We start from the raw sequence: 15223 nt of genomic DNA on the forward strand, positions 1-15223 counted from the left end.
AACGGAAAACCAAAGGTCAATCAGATCAGCTCGGGCGCCGGGGAGAGAGTCTGGATGACGATTGAAGATCCATCTGGTCCGCTAACAAATTGCCTAGAGCTACGCCCCCAGCTAGGCGCAAATGCCTGGGCATCAGACGCTGGGCTTTCTCGAGCTTTGCGTTTTTGGCAGGACAAACCGTCCAATTAGCGGAGGGGCATGCCTGTAGTTGCTGCTTCCCTCGGGCCCCACTCGCACTGCCAACGGCACCTGGGCAGGGCAAGCAGGGCTACTCGACCTTCTAGACCCCTCTATCGGATTCTGCCCAAACTGGCCGCTAATCGCCCCCAATCGGACTCGAGAATCAACATCGTCGCCTCCAGCTTGTTCTCCTGCACCCTCTTTGACAAGCCAGATTTCCCCCTTGCAACTGCATTTGCTCGTTTGTAGACTTTCACGCACAAGTCAGCCCTACCAAGATGGTAAGCATCCTGTCCCTCCAAATTACTCTGCCGTGCATCCCACGTCTGCTTCAGTGTCCATGTTCCCCGCCTTGTCAATTCCGGCACCTCTGACCGTATATAGGCTACAAGCTCCAAGCAGCGCCTCGCGCTGGCTATCTGCGACTTCCTGAACGCCTCTGTCAAGGACGGCACCCTTTCTGCCGACGATGCCGACTCGATCGATGTCGCCGTCAACTGCATCAGCGAGTCCTTCAAGGTGGACCCCTCGGACAAGGCCGCTGTCGCCGACGCCGTCGGGGACCAGAACCTGCTCAAAATCTATGGCGTCTACGAGAAGATGAAGGGCGCCTCCAAGCCCGCCGCCGCCCCGAGCGCCGCCAAGCCTGCGGGTCCCGTGTCCGAGGAGAAGAAGAAGGAGGCCGAGGCCCTCAAGTCCAAGGGCAACGCCGCCATGGCGCAAAAGGACTACCCCACCGCCATCGACCTGTACACGCAGGCGCTCGCCCTGCACCCGGGCAACGCCATCTTCCTGTCCAACCGGGCCGCCGCCTACAGCGCGGCCAAGGACCACGAGAGCGCGCGCGCCGACGCCGAGGCCGCGGTCGAGGTCGACCCCAAGTACACCAAGGCCTGGAGCCGGCTGGGCCTCGCCCGGTTCGCGCTCGGCGACGCCAAGGGCTCCATGGAGGCGTACAAGAAGGGCATCGAGTACGAGGGCAACGGCGGCAGCGACGCCATGAAGAAGGGCTACGAGACGGCCAAAAGGCGCGCCGAGGAGCTGGCCGCCGACGAGGCGCAGGCCACCGCCGCCGCGCGCGACGCCGGCGTCAGCGGCACGCCCAGCCTGAGCGATCTCGCGGGCATGTTTGGCGGCGGCGGTGCTGGCGGCGGCGGCGGCGCTGGCGGTGCCGGCGGCATGCCCGACTTTGGCTCCATCATGAGCAACCCCATGTTTGCGTCCATGGCCCAGAACCTGATGAACAACCCGGACCTCATGTCCAACCTCATGAGCAACCCCCGGCTCCGCGAGATGGCGAACCAGTTTGGCAGCGGCGGCGGCATGCCCGACATGTCGGCTCTGATGTCGGATCCCAACATCGCTGAGATGTGAGTAGTGCTATCCACACCTTTGCCTATCCTGTCCTGTACCAGGGCCTCAAACAAGTCTGCGATACTGACATTCACTCTTTTCAAGGGCACGGAACATGATGGGAGGCGGCGGCGGCGCGGGTCGAGGCAGCGGGCAGGGTGGTCAGGGCGGCGCGGGCCAGTAGATTAAGATTGATCATTTGAGCCGCGTGTCGCGCGATGCATATGGTCTAGGTGTCACCTTTGAATTTATTCGTTGAGTTAGACTACAAGTAGAGCATGATATGGAACGAGGACCAGGGTTTGGTCATAGGGCAGAATAAGCATATGTACCTAGCGAAGGGGCTTTTGTGGTGGAATAAAACAAAATGATTGACGACACGTCACTGTCTCCGTTGTCGCAAATGGTGTCAAAGCTCGTTTCAACATTCTCGAGGAGCGCATAGATCGCCTGCCAAGCCCGAGATAAGTCATCGCTGGGGCTCGGTGTGTGTCAGCCATGAACGGGTTGGAGGGCTCGTATATAGAGCATATGGAAGTTCACATTCTTCCTGGCCCTCAGCATTGCATCTCGAGAAAAATGCCCGGGAATTTCAAACTTTGAGTTGACAATCTTGGTGGCTGACGGCAGTGCTTATCGGGGATAAAGTAGCAATGCCATTACTCAGGAAGCTGGCGACCTCGAGATAAGTACTCGAGCGAATCCGGAAGCGCTTGACTTGTTTCATCCCGGCCAAGACTCCTTCATTTTTTGCCTTTTCTCCCCACCCTCACCGTTCTCCAACTCACTCATTGCCCCGCCCCGTCCCGTTTACTGGTTACCGTTTACAATTTGGAGCAGCACCACACCACTGTCAACAGGATATCGCCTCCGCTGGTCAAAGCAATGCCTCTGTCGTTCTCGGAGCGCCTCAGGCGGCTTCAGCAGAAAGGCCAGAAAGGCGATCGGTATCCGGATATCGGATCGTTCAAGTCCGGCGCCCATAGCCAGGCGCAATCTCCCTTCTTCCGCCTGCCTCGCGAGGTTCGCGATGTCGTCTACTTGGAATTGTGGAGATCCAAAGGCCTTGAACAGCACGTGTTCTCCGAAAACGGCCGGTACAGACACACGCCCTGCATCACAAGTTACAGCAACCTGGGCCAGTGTGAGGTCAAGCTCGACCAGCTTTCCGACCAGGATTGGCAGTTGCCAGCAAGCGATCCCTCCATAGACATGGAATGGGTCAATCGTCATGTGTCCAAGTTCAATGGGCACTGGCGATGCGAGGACAGGTACAATGAGACTATGGCCGGCGTAGAACCATGTCTGTTCATGTCATGTCTTCTGACGTGCAAGACGCTGTAAGTCACTTCATCACCCCCCGTCTTTGCTGTGCTGCCCGAGCTGAACAAGTCGAACTAGCTACCTCGAATGCCGCGAGTCGATATATGGGAACGTGGACTTCATCTTCACCTCAATAGGGGAAGCCCACAACTTCCTTCTTGTCCGCAAGAGTCCCATAGTGAAGGAACTCGAGATGCTCAGCTTTTCTCTCCGGCTCAGTCGCCTACATTCCGAGGACAGTGATTCCGAGCCGAGCACCCGCCGGTGGATGGAGGACGGCGCACAATGGCAGCGGGTGCGGAAATCTCTGGCCGATCTGCCCAAGCTTCGTAAAATCACCATCTGGCTAGAAGTCGCCGGGGCTTTACGAAGTGTCGACACTCGGGTCAACCTGGACCCCCTGACGTTTGAGCCAGAGGTCGCTTCGCTGGTCACACTTGACACGGTGTTTCTGAAAAGCATAGACTGGAAGGATATATTTGGGGTCGACTATGACAGCCGGTAGACTGTATCACGAAGTCTGGTTTGATTCTGGAACAGAATGAGTAAGTTTACCCTCCTTGGGTCCCCTGCGGTAGGATAACCTTGATGAACCACTGCTGATATTCCTGATGCACCAGCATGACAATTCAACTTCCAGTGAACGCCGCTCGACAGATAGATTGCTCTATATTCCCCCCATTTTTGACCAAAGAGCAGTCGCTTTGGATCAAAGCGTTGGACTGTGCTTGTTGGAGCAAGGATGCGGACTGCTATTGGCTAGTGTGGGATTACATAAATCCACAACCTGGAAGATGGAAGAATACATTTCAAACGTGCGCCTTTCATCCATCAAAGGGACCAACGGAACGCACCCTCTTCCATGTACCAGCACACCATCGCAGAAGGGAGGGCATTACGACGTATATGTCGGCTGGCTTAGCTCGGTGCGAAGCAGCCATGCCCAAGACCAACCAATCGTGGAATGCTCCATCAAGCACCGCGATCGATGAAGAGATTAACGAGAAGATACCACGGTCAGCAGCGGGCTGGGATGGGCAGCACTGCTTTGAATAGCGCTGAGCAGCCTAAAAAGAAGGAGACCTAGACCTATTTTGATTTCGTGCCAGAGTCCGATGTGGATGTCGAACGTATCGCAAAGCACATGACGTGTAGCAAATTTCGCGACTCAATGGCGTTGTGTGGTGAAACCCATCCCTTCAAAATTTCCTTTGATGAGGATTGTATAAGAAGTGGACTGAAGCAGAAGAAACGTTGGCGATATCTGCTCCAAGTCCATGAGCTACGAGAAACAACAGGTGGTCAAGTTGCTCTGCAAGAGCTGGGAGTCGCCTTACCCAGTCAAGCAACAAGACTGCAAAGGACCGGAGCCCTTTCACAACGGTGCAATCCAGTATGACGAGGATATTGTGGGTTGGATGTACATGCCGCTGGGCAACTATTTGTACAAGTACGCGATGTTGACGAGGTGCGATTGGTATGAGCAGCATGTAATATAGAACTCGGACAGCCCCAGCCCAGAATTGCGACATTAGCATCACTGTCCCATTCCCGTCATGATTACGTCTCCGTTTGGCGTGTCCGAAACTCCGGCAGGTGTGGATCGAATCCAGGTGACGGCATTCATCCCCGCCCGGCGTTGCTGTGCTCGAAGGTGTCGGCAGCAGTTTCGACGAGACTTGGTATTTGTCTGTTGCACTGGCATGTGCGACGTTGGCTGGGAGCTTGCTCACGGAGTGGCGCTCTGGGAAGACGAAGAATGCCTAGATGTCGACTAGCAAGTTCTCAGTAGGGAGTTCTGTGGAATCTTGATGCATCAGCTGCTTCAGTAGAATTTCTAAAGTGGAAGCTACTATCAAATCAGACAGGTTCTATGGCACTAAGTGACAATGGTGTCATTAATCTTTATAAAGAGTCTACAAGAATCAGGTCAAGCGTCCAGCGAGCTTCGCCCGGGCCTGCTTTACTTCGAGATCGAGGTCATAATGCCAAATCTTATGAAATAGCCGGGTGATCTCCCTTGCAAACCTGTCGTGGTCAGCCCCTCTGTCATCTTTCTGCCATTGAAAAAGTGCTACAGCGTCTCGAGTTGCTCCGATAAGCCATTGCGTGCGCTCATACCGCACATCGCTGTATACTCGCAGCGCCTCTGAGGCCAACTCGTTCTTCCTTGTTCCCAGCTCTCCTTTCCCTTCGGGTCCATCCGCCTTCACGCCATCCGCAGCCTGTGCGATCAACGTTGCCAAGAACACGGCATCCTCGATGCCGAAGCCTGCCCCGGCACCCAGGTGAGGCCCCGCCGCGTGGGCCGCATCTCCCGCAAGGCATGTAGTTCCTCGGGCGTACGACCCCGCCGGATGGTCGAGCATGTCAAAGACCGCCCATTTCTCAATGTCGCCCGTCGGCAAGAGTCCAGCGATAGCCCTTGCTGTCGGATGCCAGCCCTCGAGAGCGGACAGTGCTCCTTCGCGGGAGCCTTTGCCGGTGTGCGTGACGTTGCGACCGCCGGTACTAATAGTGGTGATGTTGTTTCCGCTATTCTCGGCATTACTTTCGCCCTCGGAATTAGGATGCCAAGGGTTCGTGTCGGTGACAAAGACCACAATGTTGAGCACGGAACCCTCGGCCACAGGATACGTGATGATGTGGGCGTCGGGGCCGTTGTACATGAAGCGCGTGCTGGCGCGGTACGGACCGATGGCCTTGAGCGCCTCGTCCATGGGCGCCAAGGAACGGAAGCAGTACTTGTGTGTATAGCCGGCGTGCGAGGCGGGATCCTGCTCGCCGAGCAGCAGCTGCCGGACGCGGGACCGGATGCCATCGCAGCCGACGACTATCTGGAGCTTAGCAATACAGTCACACGGACGAGAACTCAAATTCATAGCTATAAACGTCCTTACCAATATCTGCCCGGGCATCAGTCCCGTCCTTGAAGACCAATGTAGTCCGCCCATCCGGGGAGTCTTCCTCTATCGACCTGAGCTCCTTTCCCCACTTCACTGTGCCCTCTGGCAGCACCTTAATGAGCTCCTCGAGGAAGTCTGAGCGCCGGCAGCCACGGAACCCGTTGTCTCCTACGTGAAGCCTGAAGATGAGCCTGTCGGTGTTGAAGCCGTCGACCCACTGGAAGTAGTCCTCGCCGTTGGGCATCGCGACCTTCTCGAACGCCTCGCGGACGGACGGGGCCACGGCCGTCATGGCGCGCTCGGCGTTCTCGCTGAGGCCGATGCCCGCGCCCACCTCCCGGAAGCTCCTGGCTCGCTCGTAGACCGCGAAGGGGACGTTCCGTGCCTGCAGGCCGATTGCGAGTGATATCCCGGTGATGCCCGCCCCGACAATTGCCACCTTGAAAGGCGCTTCTCCTTCCGGGTCGATCGTCATTTCAAGACTTCTCTCTAGCCAGAATAGCTTTGGTATCAGCAGAAAAAGTGACGTTGATGTTTTTTCACGGAGGATCTACCGGACGTCGCGTCGTGGACAAGATGTGCAACCACATTTCCCCGCACGGGTCCTGAGTGTATATCTGACCGAGGAGGGATGTGCTTATTCAAGAGCCAATCGGGCTATTGTCGCGGGTCGTTAGAAGAGACGGTTACCCAGTTGTGCAACGAACTTTTCGGTCCCCTTTGGGGGTAACCCGTGGTTCGCCACGGACTCCCGACAAAGACACTGCATATGCACTACCCGCTTCAGAGGCTGTCCGGGAAAATCCCGAAACTGTACATGTGGGTATTCTTTCTTATAATATAAGTCAGCTCAGACATGGAAATCCCCGACTGGAGAGAGGTCGACGGCTTGTCCAGCGACTTAGCAATTCTCGACTTTAAGATCTTCGAAATGGGTAGCCAGATTCCATCTCAAGGCGGTAAAGTGCTTTTGACTGGTCAGCATGGACACTTTCTCATAGCCTGGTTGATTGATTCACTGACATGACCCAGGTGGAAGTGGCTTCATCGCCTCTCATGTTCTGGATACTCTTCTTGACCACGGGTGAGACCAAGCCAAAAGTTTTTCGTCGACGGCCGGCCTGACGTTTTTGGATCCAGATTTAAGGTCGTGGTGACTGTAAGATCCGAGGAAAAGGGCCGTAAGCTCCTGGAGTCTCTCGAGGGTCCCCTCAAACAGGCCGTCTCGTTCGCCGTTGTTCCAGACATAGCGGTGGAGCATGCGTTTGACCAGGTAGGTTCACTACCTATGCCAAGAGACTGAGTACTCTGGACTGAGGGTGTGTGATGGAGGCCATACAATCGGACCCTCCCTTCGACTTCGTCGTCCATACGGCCTCGCCCTGCCACAACAACGTCCAGGATCCGTACCGGGACATGCTAGATCCCGCAATCAGAGGCACGTCCGGCATGCTCATGTCCATCAAAGAGTACTCCCCGACGGTGAAGCGGGTGGTCATCACCTCTTCCGCAGCGGCCATCCTGAACCCGCCGAACCACGCCAAGCTGTACGACGAGACGATGTGGCCAGACATCGATCTGAACCGGCCGAATCCGGCCCCGGACATGTTTTACAAAGCTAGCAAGGTCGGTCAATGCCAAAACTTCCCAAATATCGCGGGAAGAAGCTTACTTGCGAGACCACAGGTTCTCGCGGAACGCGCGGCGTGGGATTTCGTGCAGAACGAGAAGCCCAACTTCGACCTGGTCACCATCAACGGCACCTTCACGTTTGGCCCGGTGCAGAGGCAGCTTCGCAGCTCGGCCGGGATCAACCTCTCGAACCGGCCCATCGTCGATATGGTCCTGGGCCGCATGAAGGACAAGATTGCACCAACAGCCCCGGTCTACACATACGTGGATGTTGAAGACGTGGCCCTGGCGCATGTGCGGTCTCTTATCGTCCCCGAAGCTGGCAACAACCGCTTCTATATCGTCGGCGGGCACTGGTCGACAAAGAGAGTGGCGGACATCATCCGGGAGTCTCACCCGGAGCTGAAGGAGATGCTGCCACCGGATGACTCTGCGGATGATCTCCCTGACGATGTCTACCAGTTCGACAACACCAAATCTCGTAAGATTCTTGGACTAGAATACAAGGGTCTCAAGGAGAGTGTAGTTCCCACTGTGGAGTCGATTCTCAGGTTGCAAAAGCTGGAGGCATCCGAGGCAGCTTAGTCTGCGGTCGCGACGGGGAGGGAGGAGTGAAAAGTTGGGTGTCGAGAAATTAGAAAGATAGGCATGAGAGAGTGTGTTGTTCACGTATTGAATTGTGCTATGTACCGCTCATTATGTGCTTCAGACACACTGCTTGTCACATCCTTATAATTACAAAATCGCTTGGCTTGGCTTTACCGCCGCACCATATCCTAATCCCGTCACAATTAATATCCTTTCTCCGAAGAACAGGGTTATCCAATCCAAGAGCACGCCTAGAGCATGGCGGCAACAGCGAGGGCACCACCCAGAAGACCACCGGCAGCGGCGGTGTTCTTGGGCGCCCAGGCCTTGGAGCTCGAGGAGGAAGGGTTGTTGGCGCCCGAGGCGGCAGTGTTGCTGGTGCTGGCGCCCGTCTGCTGGGCGCCGCCGGAGCTGGTGCGCGAGGTGGTGCCGGCCGAGTTGGTGGCCGGGGTGCCGGTGGTCTTGCCGGACGAGGAGGAGCCGCCGGACTGGGAGGCGGTGCAGCTCACGGCGGTGGGGACGGTGACGCCCTGGGCGTCACAGATGGTCGAGGCGAAGGCGACGGCCGAGGACTGATCCTTCTCGTTGCAGCCGCCGGGCTTGGCGAGGCAGCAGGCGATGTCGCCGAGGAAGCTCTTGTTGGAGCAGATACACTTTGCGTCGGAGCCGCAGTTGCCGATGCCGCCCGAGAAGAACTGACTGGCGCAGTCTTGCTGTGGAAAGGGCAAAGAAGCGAAAGTCAGTGCCACAGGATCGCAATGGCGGTACTTGAAGAACGCGGGAGAGTGGGAGAAGGAGGTCACGGCAGGCGCAAACTCACAGCACACTGAGGCAGGCCCTGGAACTGCGCGGCGGAGAGGCCGGCAAGGGCGAGAGAAGACAGAACAGCAATGGACTTCATCTTGACGCGGAAGAAGCGAGAGAAATGCGCAACAAATTGCTTGGAGGTGAATAGTTGGGGGTTTTGGAGAAAATTGAACTTTTAAAGGCCAAGTTTTGTATGCGACGGGGCGGAGAAAGCAGGTACAAAGGGAGGTCTGGGAGAGTGACGACGGGTGAGGTCAAGTCATTCAGGTACTTGGATCATTCCCCAGAATTAGGTATGCTCGGGGGCCCAATAGGCGATGGTCCCCGCTGCGATTTGCGCTAAGGAGTGCCCACCTGGCAACCCACGCGCTATCGGTGCTACCCATACCCACTGTAAGCCACAATTGTGTCTTGGTAGGGCTGCCATTTCAGGCAAGGTGCCCCCCTTCGGAGCTCTCTGCTTCCAGTCATCCCACCCTTTTCGATCGCGGCAGTACGAGTACGTACTAGGTAGGGAGACACTGGGACGGACTAACTTCTGGTAGGATTGGCATCCACCACCACGCTTGCGACGACTCTGGTGGACCACTGGTGCGCGAGAAGAGCACCAGTGGGCGAGAGTCGAGCTCCGCGAACGCTGATATGCTGGAACATGCCGTTGAGAGACACATCTATGGATGGATAGAAGTAGCACTCGGCGCTGACGGGTAGGACTGGGTCCTCGAGATGCTGGGTCAACAGCCCTATCCGAGCATCCTGGATGGCTCCTCCGACCAGCTTGAATGATCGTCCCGCTGAAACGACACTGGTCGAGTTTCTTGTTCACGGTCGGGTAGTTTCCTAGCCCATCTCAGCTGGGAGAGTCGATATCCCGTGCCTCCCAAACATCCGTGAGCTTGATGATCTTGGCGATCGGTTGGATTGGAAGAAGCACGAACGACTGACTGCTGGTTCGTAGCTATGGCATCGCATGAAGGGTCCAGGTCCTAGGTAGAACTATCGTCGACAAACAGACAAGGGGCCAGGGAGGATCCTCACTTGTGAAATTGCTCAACTGCCGACTGGCACCCTATCCTAGCGCTGGGCGAAAGTTAAACAGCAGATCATCCCCTTCAATGCGACCAAGATCCCGGAGTGCGAGCTTGCGAGACGAGGACTCAACAGAAAGAGACTCAGAAAGTCGAATGGTCATGGTGGATCTCCAAGGATGTTTGACATTGCAATTGTGTAAATGACGGGGGCCGCTAAGAACCCGACCCTGAGCAAATCGGGACCCTCCAGGGCTGCCGTAGCTGCCCTTTTGCGGCCGTTCTGCTCTCCAGTGGTGAGCGGCGCCACCTGGGGCTCTTGGAATGCGCCCGTACCAAGAGAGTGGAGGGCCATCTCTCGCATTTCTTCCACGCTCCTCGCACGCACACACATCCCGACCTCGCAGATCAAACCCGTGGTAGATGCCGCGCCGTTTGGCGACAATGTTTCAGTAATTCGACACTTCAGACAACAGCAAGCTACTCAGTCGAGACACATCTAAATCTGCATCATGGGCCTCGGTATCCTGGAGGATCGGGTCATGGACCATGTGCCTGGTAAGCCGTCCGCCCCTCCAGAGCCGCAAGACGTTCAACGGCTGACAAACGATCTCTGTCCCAAGGCACAACCCGGTACTTTGACGATCCCGAGAGACCTCAGTACAGCCGTGATGGAGTTACGGGACTCAAATGCGACACCAGCGGTCCGCAACCCATCGTCCTGGTACGCTCAGGGATTCCCGAGATCTTGCCATGGGAGGACACGGGACTAACATGGGCCGCTCATCCAGGTGCCGCAACCCTCCGACGACCCTAACGACCCTCTGAACTGGCCGCTCTGGAGACGCGATCTCATCACCTTCGTCTTGTCCGTCACGGCCATCTTCGCGACGGCCCTCGGCCCCATCCTCGCTGCCAACACCCTCTCGCTCTCCCTCTTCTTCCGGGTCGACATTGGACGGGTTGCGCTGCTGACAGGCTACTTCCTGCTCGGCGTCGGCTTTGCCGGATGCTTCTTCGTCCCCTCGAGTCGCATCTGGGGCAAGCGGCATGCTTTCGTCATCGGCGTCTTGATACTCGTCGCGAGCAGTGCTTGGGGTGGCGCCTGCGCGCACCCCAAGAACTACACCAGCTTCCTCTGGTCCCGCATCATCCAGGGCGTTGGCACTGCGCCCTACGAGGCGCTCGTCAATGCCGCTGTGGGCGATCTCTACTTTGTCCATGTATGTCGGCGTCTCGTCCCCCCCGCACATCTCCATCAACCTCATGTGGCTGACTCTGACACCGTGCAATAGGAACGTGGTAAGCGCATGGCCTTCACCAATCTCGCCGTCTTCGGTGGTGCCTTCTTCACCCCTATTGTCGTCGGCAAGATCACCGAAGAGCTTGGGTGGTGGTGGTCGTTCAACTTTGTCGCCATCTTCTGCGCCGCCTGTGTTCCCGCTGTCATCCTTTTCTGTCCCGAGACCGCGTACAGACGTGATGCTTCCCTCAACACCGATATGCTGGCTACAGAGGGGAACGTAGCCTCTGACAAGACTCCTTCATACTCGGTCACGGCAGGACCGTCAGACGGCACCGAGCTCAGGGACCAGAGCGGTTCAGACACCGTCGCTCCAGTAACCCCTGAAGGCGCTAACGGAACTCAAGCCGGTGATCCTCAACGCGTTGACGGCCAGAAAGTCCACGTACCTGGCAAGACATCGTGGGTCAAATCATTGAGCCTATTCAATGGGCGAAAGACGGATGAGAACTTTTTCAAGCTGTTCCTGCGGCCCTTCCCCCTGTTCTTGCAGCCCGCCTTCCTCTGGGCAGCACTGATCCAGGGTACCATGATCGGGTGGACCGTCTTTATCGGTGTGATTCTGGGGACCAGCTTCCAGACATATCCCCTGTGGTGGAACGAGGCCAAGGCTGGGTATACGTACACCGGTGCCTTCCTCGGCGCCATTTTGGGATTCCTCATCAGCGGTCTGCTCTCCGATTGGAGCGCTCGCAAGTTGACAAGGATGAACAAGGGTATCTACGAGCCAGAGTTCCGCATCTGGCTCGTCATCCCCCAGTTCATCTTTGGTGTCATGGGTCTGTTCGGCTGGGGCATCACCGTCGATGGCATGTTGAAGAAGGAGTACCACTGGTCCGTGCCCTTGGTCTTCTTCGGCTTCGAGGTCTGCGGCATGGTCGTGGGAGCGGTGGCTAGTAGTCTGTACATCGTTGACGCATACCGTAAGTCTTGACCAACCACCGACTTCTGACACTTGGTCTCTTTGTTGAGATATGTGCTGACATCTGTCGACCAGGTGATCTCGCTATCGAAGGCTTCACGTGCCTCATCATCTTCAAGAACTTCTTCAGCTTTGCCCTGACCTGGCGGGCGTACGCCTGGCTCATCGAGAACCACACTCACTCGAAGCCTCTTTTCAACGCAATAGGCAGCGTTCAGATTGCCGTTTGCCTGCTGAGCGTACCCATGTGTAAGTCGCCTCGGGCGCGTTAGTTTATATGGCCGAGCTGATGCGGAATCTAGACATCTTTGGCAAGCGGAATCGCAGCTTCTTTTATCGACACGATCTCCTCAAGATGTTTGGTCTTGGACATGAGAATCCGCACTAAGTCCTCCCTCCATCAAAGGGAACACCGCCCCGCAATAACATACTTTTTGAGAATGCGAACATGGAATCATACCACAGCACGGTTCTGGATCGACGCATGATGCTATTTGCCTTGGTTAGTCATGGTTGGCATTTGCCTGATAGATCATTCAGCGGGTTTGATATCGCGATACTAGGGAAAGCAATGTTTGAGCATAGCATTACTAATAATAATAATGGCCCTTTTCGTCTTGGAGAAATCTTCGGTGGCATACTGTGATTACAACTTGATTGATAGTATTTTGACTAGCTTCGTTAAACTCGTGGTATCCAACTCGCCGGTCCCAAGCCTCATCGCTGGACTAGCATCTCAAGCCTTTCTTTCATCCTTCTCACCCTTTAGGCATGGCCAGCCTCGGCGGCCTTGCCCCGAGCAGCAACGCTCTTCTTGACGAGCCGCAGCCCGCCGACGAGCATCACAAGCGCCTCGATACCCAGAATCACGGCCAGCGTCACGAGCGCGCCGATGACACCCGCAACAGGGCGCGACATACCTTCGCCGTCACTGCCCGAGGCCGAGGCCGAGCCCGCGCCGCTGCCGCTGCCACCCGCGGCAGCAGCCGCCGCGCACACGCCCGTGGTGTTGCCGCAGGCCTTGCACCAGTCGAGCGTGTCGCCGACGGCGAACTTGGACATCTCGTCGGCAAAGGTCTTCCACGGCAGCAGGGTCTCGCGCCGGCCGAAGAGCGGGTAGGCGACGGGCTCGTGGCCGGCGGAGGCGGAGCCGTTGCTGAAGAGGAAGCGCACGGAGACGTCGGCCGGGTCGACGGGAGAGGCAGCATCGGTGGTGGCGGTCGTGGCGTTGGTGACGAGCTCAAAGACCATGGACGAGGCGTAGCCGCAGACGCCCGTGAAGTCGTCGCTGACGGCGGGGAGCTGCGCGAGGCCGAAGAAGGCCATGAAGGTGCCGTAGGCGCCGAACTGGATGCCCATGCGCGTCGTCGCGGCCCTGGTGGCCGGGGCCTGCAGGGTCGCGTTGAGGGTCTGGAGGACCTGCGCCGCGAGGACGGAGCCCGCGATGGCGCGGACGGGCTCGGACGCGTTGAAGGCCAGCCCCCACTCGTGCTGGTCGGCGCGGGTGGCGAGCTGGTGGAAGACGTCGTCGGTCACGAGGTCGGCCGACTGGATCGTGCTGTTGTGGATGCGGGCGACGTTGATCAGGTCGAAGACTGTGGGATTCAGGGTTAGACGATCAGATAAGGGTGCTGTCACAGGGTAGCGCTCTCACTGGTATAGCCGTTCTTGAAGCTGAGCTGGCTCTCGGAGAAGGTCCGGTTGACGACGGGCAGGAGGCGCCTGTAGAAGTCGGCCGTGCCGGCCAGGGTGTCGAGATACTGCCGGCTGGCGAAGTAGGCGTTGGAGCTCACGACGGCGTTGCCGCACCCCGACCCGCCCTGCAGCCACTCCGAGTCCTCCGAGGAGGCCGAGCTGGCGGCCGTCGCGATGCCGTTGACGGGCACGTACTGGTACCCGCCGAGCGGCGCCTCGGCGACGGTGCCGTCGGCCAGCGTCTGGCGCGCGGCGTCGCCGGCGGGCGGGTAGAGCCCCTGCGCGAAGACCGAGGCCGAGTTCTGCAGCACGCTGTCGACGGGCGCCGTGACGGCCAGCTGCGAGAGGACGGCGACGTCGGGGCTCAGGGCCTGGATGCGCGAGGTCGCGTTGGCGGCGACGTACCGGCCCCGGTAGTAGGCGCCCGAGGCGTGGACCTGCTCGGCGCCGAGGGCGGTCAGGTAGGTGGGCGGGGTCGACTTGGCGGTGCGGTCGCCGTGGCGGTGGAAGATGTAGACGCCCAGCACCGTCTCGGCCGAGGCGGCGAGCGGCAGGGCCGCGAGGGCGAGCGCGAGGGCGGCGGCGGCGGCGACCATTGTTTCTTTCTTCTTTCCGTGTGGGAGGGAGCACGAGCACGAGCACGAGCACGAGTCTGATTGCTCAACCAACACTGGATGTTGAAGCTTGCAGGTCAAGAAAGCTTCGTCCGTTCAAGCTCCGGGGATAGCTAGGCAGCTTGCTCCGGCCTCGGAAGCAGGTCACTCGCCTTGGAACGAGTCACACGCAGACAAAGTACAGTGGAGTTGGGGGGAAAGCAGGTGAAGCTTTTCCTTTGGACATTTGGCGATGGAGACATGGCATGGGCTATCTAATCCATTATATAATAGCACCGATAGGAAGTGCAGCTTCCCAACGGATCGTCCATGGGAGGAGAGATAGCTAACCCCACGACCACGACCAATTGACCCCGCCGCCGCCAAAAGGCCTCTTTTTCTACCTGATAGGGTTCGCGAGGGTGGAGTGTCTATCCGGTCGTGCTCTAGCTCGACGACAGCGGGAATGGTCCGACTGCAGGTCCCCAGTCAGGTCGCCGTTGCTGCTGGGTTTGCACATCTCCGTGGAGCCTGTCGCCCAACCACGACCGATTATCGCTTGGATCGGATAGCTTCCCTGCTGTATCTCGGGTGGGCTTCTGAGCCCTTCCGTGGGCTGACACTTAACAAGCTAAGACATCCGGGAGGGTGCCATCGTGCCCTGGTACTAACGTCGACCGGGCATCTATCTACCTATAAAACCTTTCGGTTTCCCTCTGCTTCTGATCAGTAAGCGCAGTGGTTTCTGCTGCTTGACGTGCAGATATGTATCATCTCCATCACCCCGGCCAGTGCCACTGTCACTGCCAAGCAGCCAGTGTTTGTCGGGGAATGGCTGCTCTTTACCCTTGCCGGCCCAGAAAAGCCCGCGCAATCACGGAGGTTCAGGGTGG

General features: G+C 57.7%; 6 protein-coding genes across 6 annotated transcripts; 3 read left to right on the plus strand and 3 right to left on the minus strand.

Moving 5' to 3' along the window:
- Positions 1 to 458: 458 nt before the first annotated feature.
- On the plus strand, positions 459 to 3361 carry E0L32_006831 (uncharacterized protein; the record flags this gene model as incomplete). The annotated part of the gene is made up of 4 exons (XM_031141507.1): positions 459 to 461; positions 565 to 1550; positions 2394 to 2873; positions 2935 to 3361. 4 exons carry the CDS (start codon positions 459 to 461, stop codon positions 3359 to 3361), a joined length of 1896 nt encoding a protein of 631 aa, XP_030994130.1.
- A 1420-nt stretch (positions 3362 to 4781) lies between these two features.
- E0L32_006832 (uncharacterized protein) lies at positions 4782 to 6237 on the minus strand (the record flags this gene model as incomplete). Its single annotated transcript, XM_031141508.1, has 2 exons — positions 4782 to 5689; positions 5757 to 6237. 2 exons carry the CDS (start codon positions 6235 to 6237, stop codon positions 4782 to 4784), a joined length of 1389 nt encoding a protein of 462 aa, XP_030994131.1.
- A 381-nt stretch (positions 6238 to 6618) lies between these two features.
- On the plus strand, positions 6619 to 7979 carry E0L32_006833 (uncharacterized protein; the record flags this gene model as incomplete). Its single annotated transcript, XM_031141509.1, has 4 exons — positions 6619 to 6739; positions 6795 to 6846; positions 6903 to 7035; positions 7095 to 7979. The coding sequence occupies 4 exons, from the start codon at positions 6619 to 6621 to the stop codon at positions 7977 to 7979; spliced, it is 1191 nt and encodes a 396-aa protein (XP_030994132.1).
- A 254-nt stretch (positions 7980 to 8233) lies between these two features.
- On the minus strand, positions 8234 to 8883 carry E0L32_006834 (uncharacterized protein; the record flags this gene model as incomplete). The annotated part of the gene is made up of 2 exons (XM_031141510.1): positions 8234 to 8695; positions 8803 to 8883. The coding sequence occupies 2 exons, from the start codon at positions 8881 to 8883 to the stop codon at positions 8234 to 8236; spliced, it is 543 nt and encodes a 180-aa protein (XP_030994133.1).
- A 1446-nt stretch (positions 8884 to 10329) lies between these two features.
- E0L32_006835 (uncharacterized protein) lies at positions 10330 to 12430 on the plus strand (the record flags this gene model as incomplete). The annotated part of the gene is made up of 6 exons (XM_031141511.1): positions 10330 to 10375; positions 10441 to 10541; positions 10609 to 11040; positions 11113 to 12043; positions 12118 to 12291; positions 12345 to 12430. 6 exons carry the CDS (start codon positions 10330 to 10332, stop codon positions 12428 to 12430), a joined length of 1770 nt encoding a protein of 589 aa, XP_030994134.1.
- Positions 12431 to 12807: 377 nt separating this feature from the next.
- E0L32_006836 (uncharacterized protein) lies at positions 12808 to 14333 on the minus strand (the record flags this gene model as incomplete). Its single annotated transcript, XM_031141513.1, has 2 exons — positions 12808 to 13637; positions 13697 to 14333. The coding sequence occupies 2 exons, from the start codon at positions 14331 to 14333 to the stop codon at positions 12808 to 12810; spliced, it is 1467 nt and encodes a 488-aa protein (XP_030994135.1).
- Positions 14334 to 15223: the final 890 nt, after the last annotated feature.

Source organism: Thyridium curvatum (assembly GCF_004353045.1).
Source record: "Thyridium curvatum strain D216 chromosome Unknown NODE_40_length_362384_cov_81.811220, whole genome shotgun sequence".
Taxonomy (NCBI): Eukaryota; Fungi; Ascomycota; class Sordariomycetes; order Thyridiales; family Thyridiaceae; genus Thyridium; species Thyridium curvatum.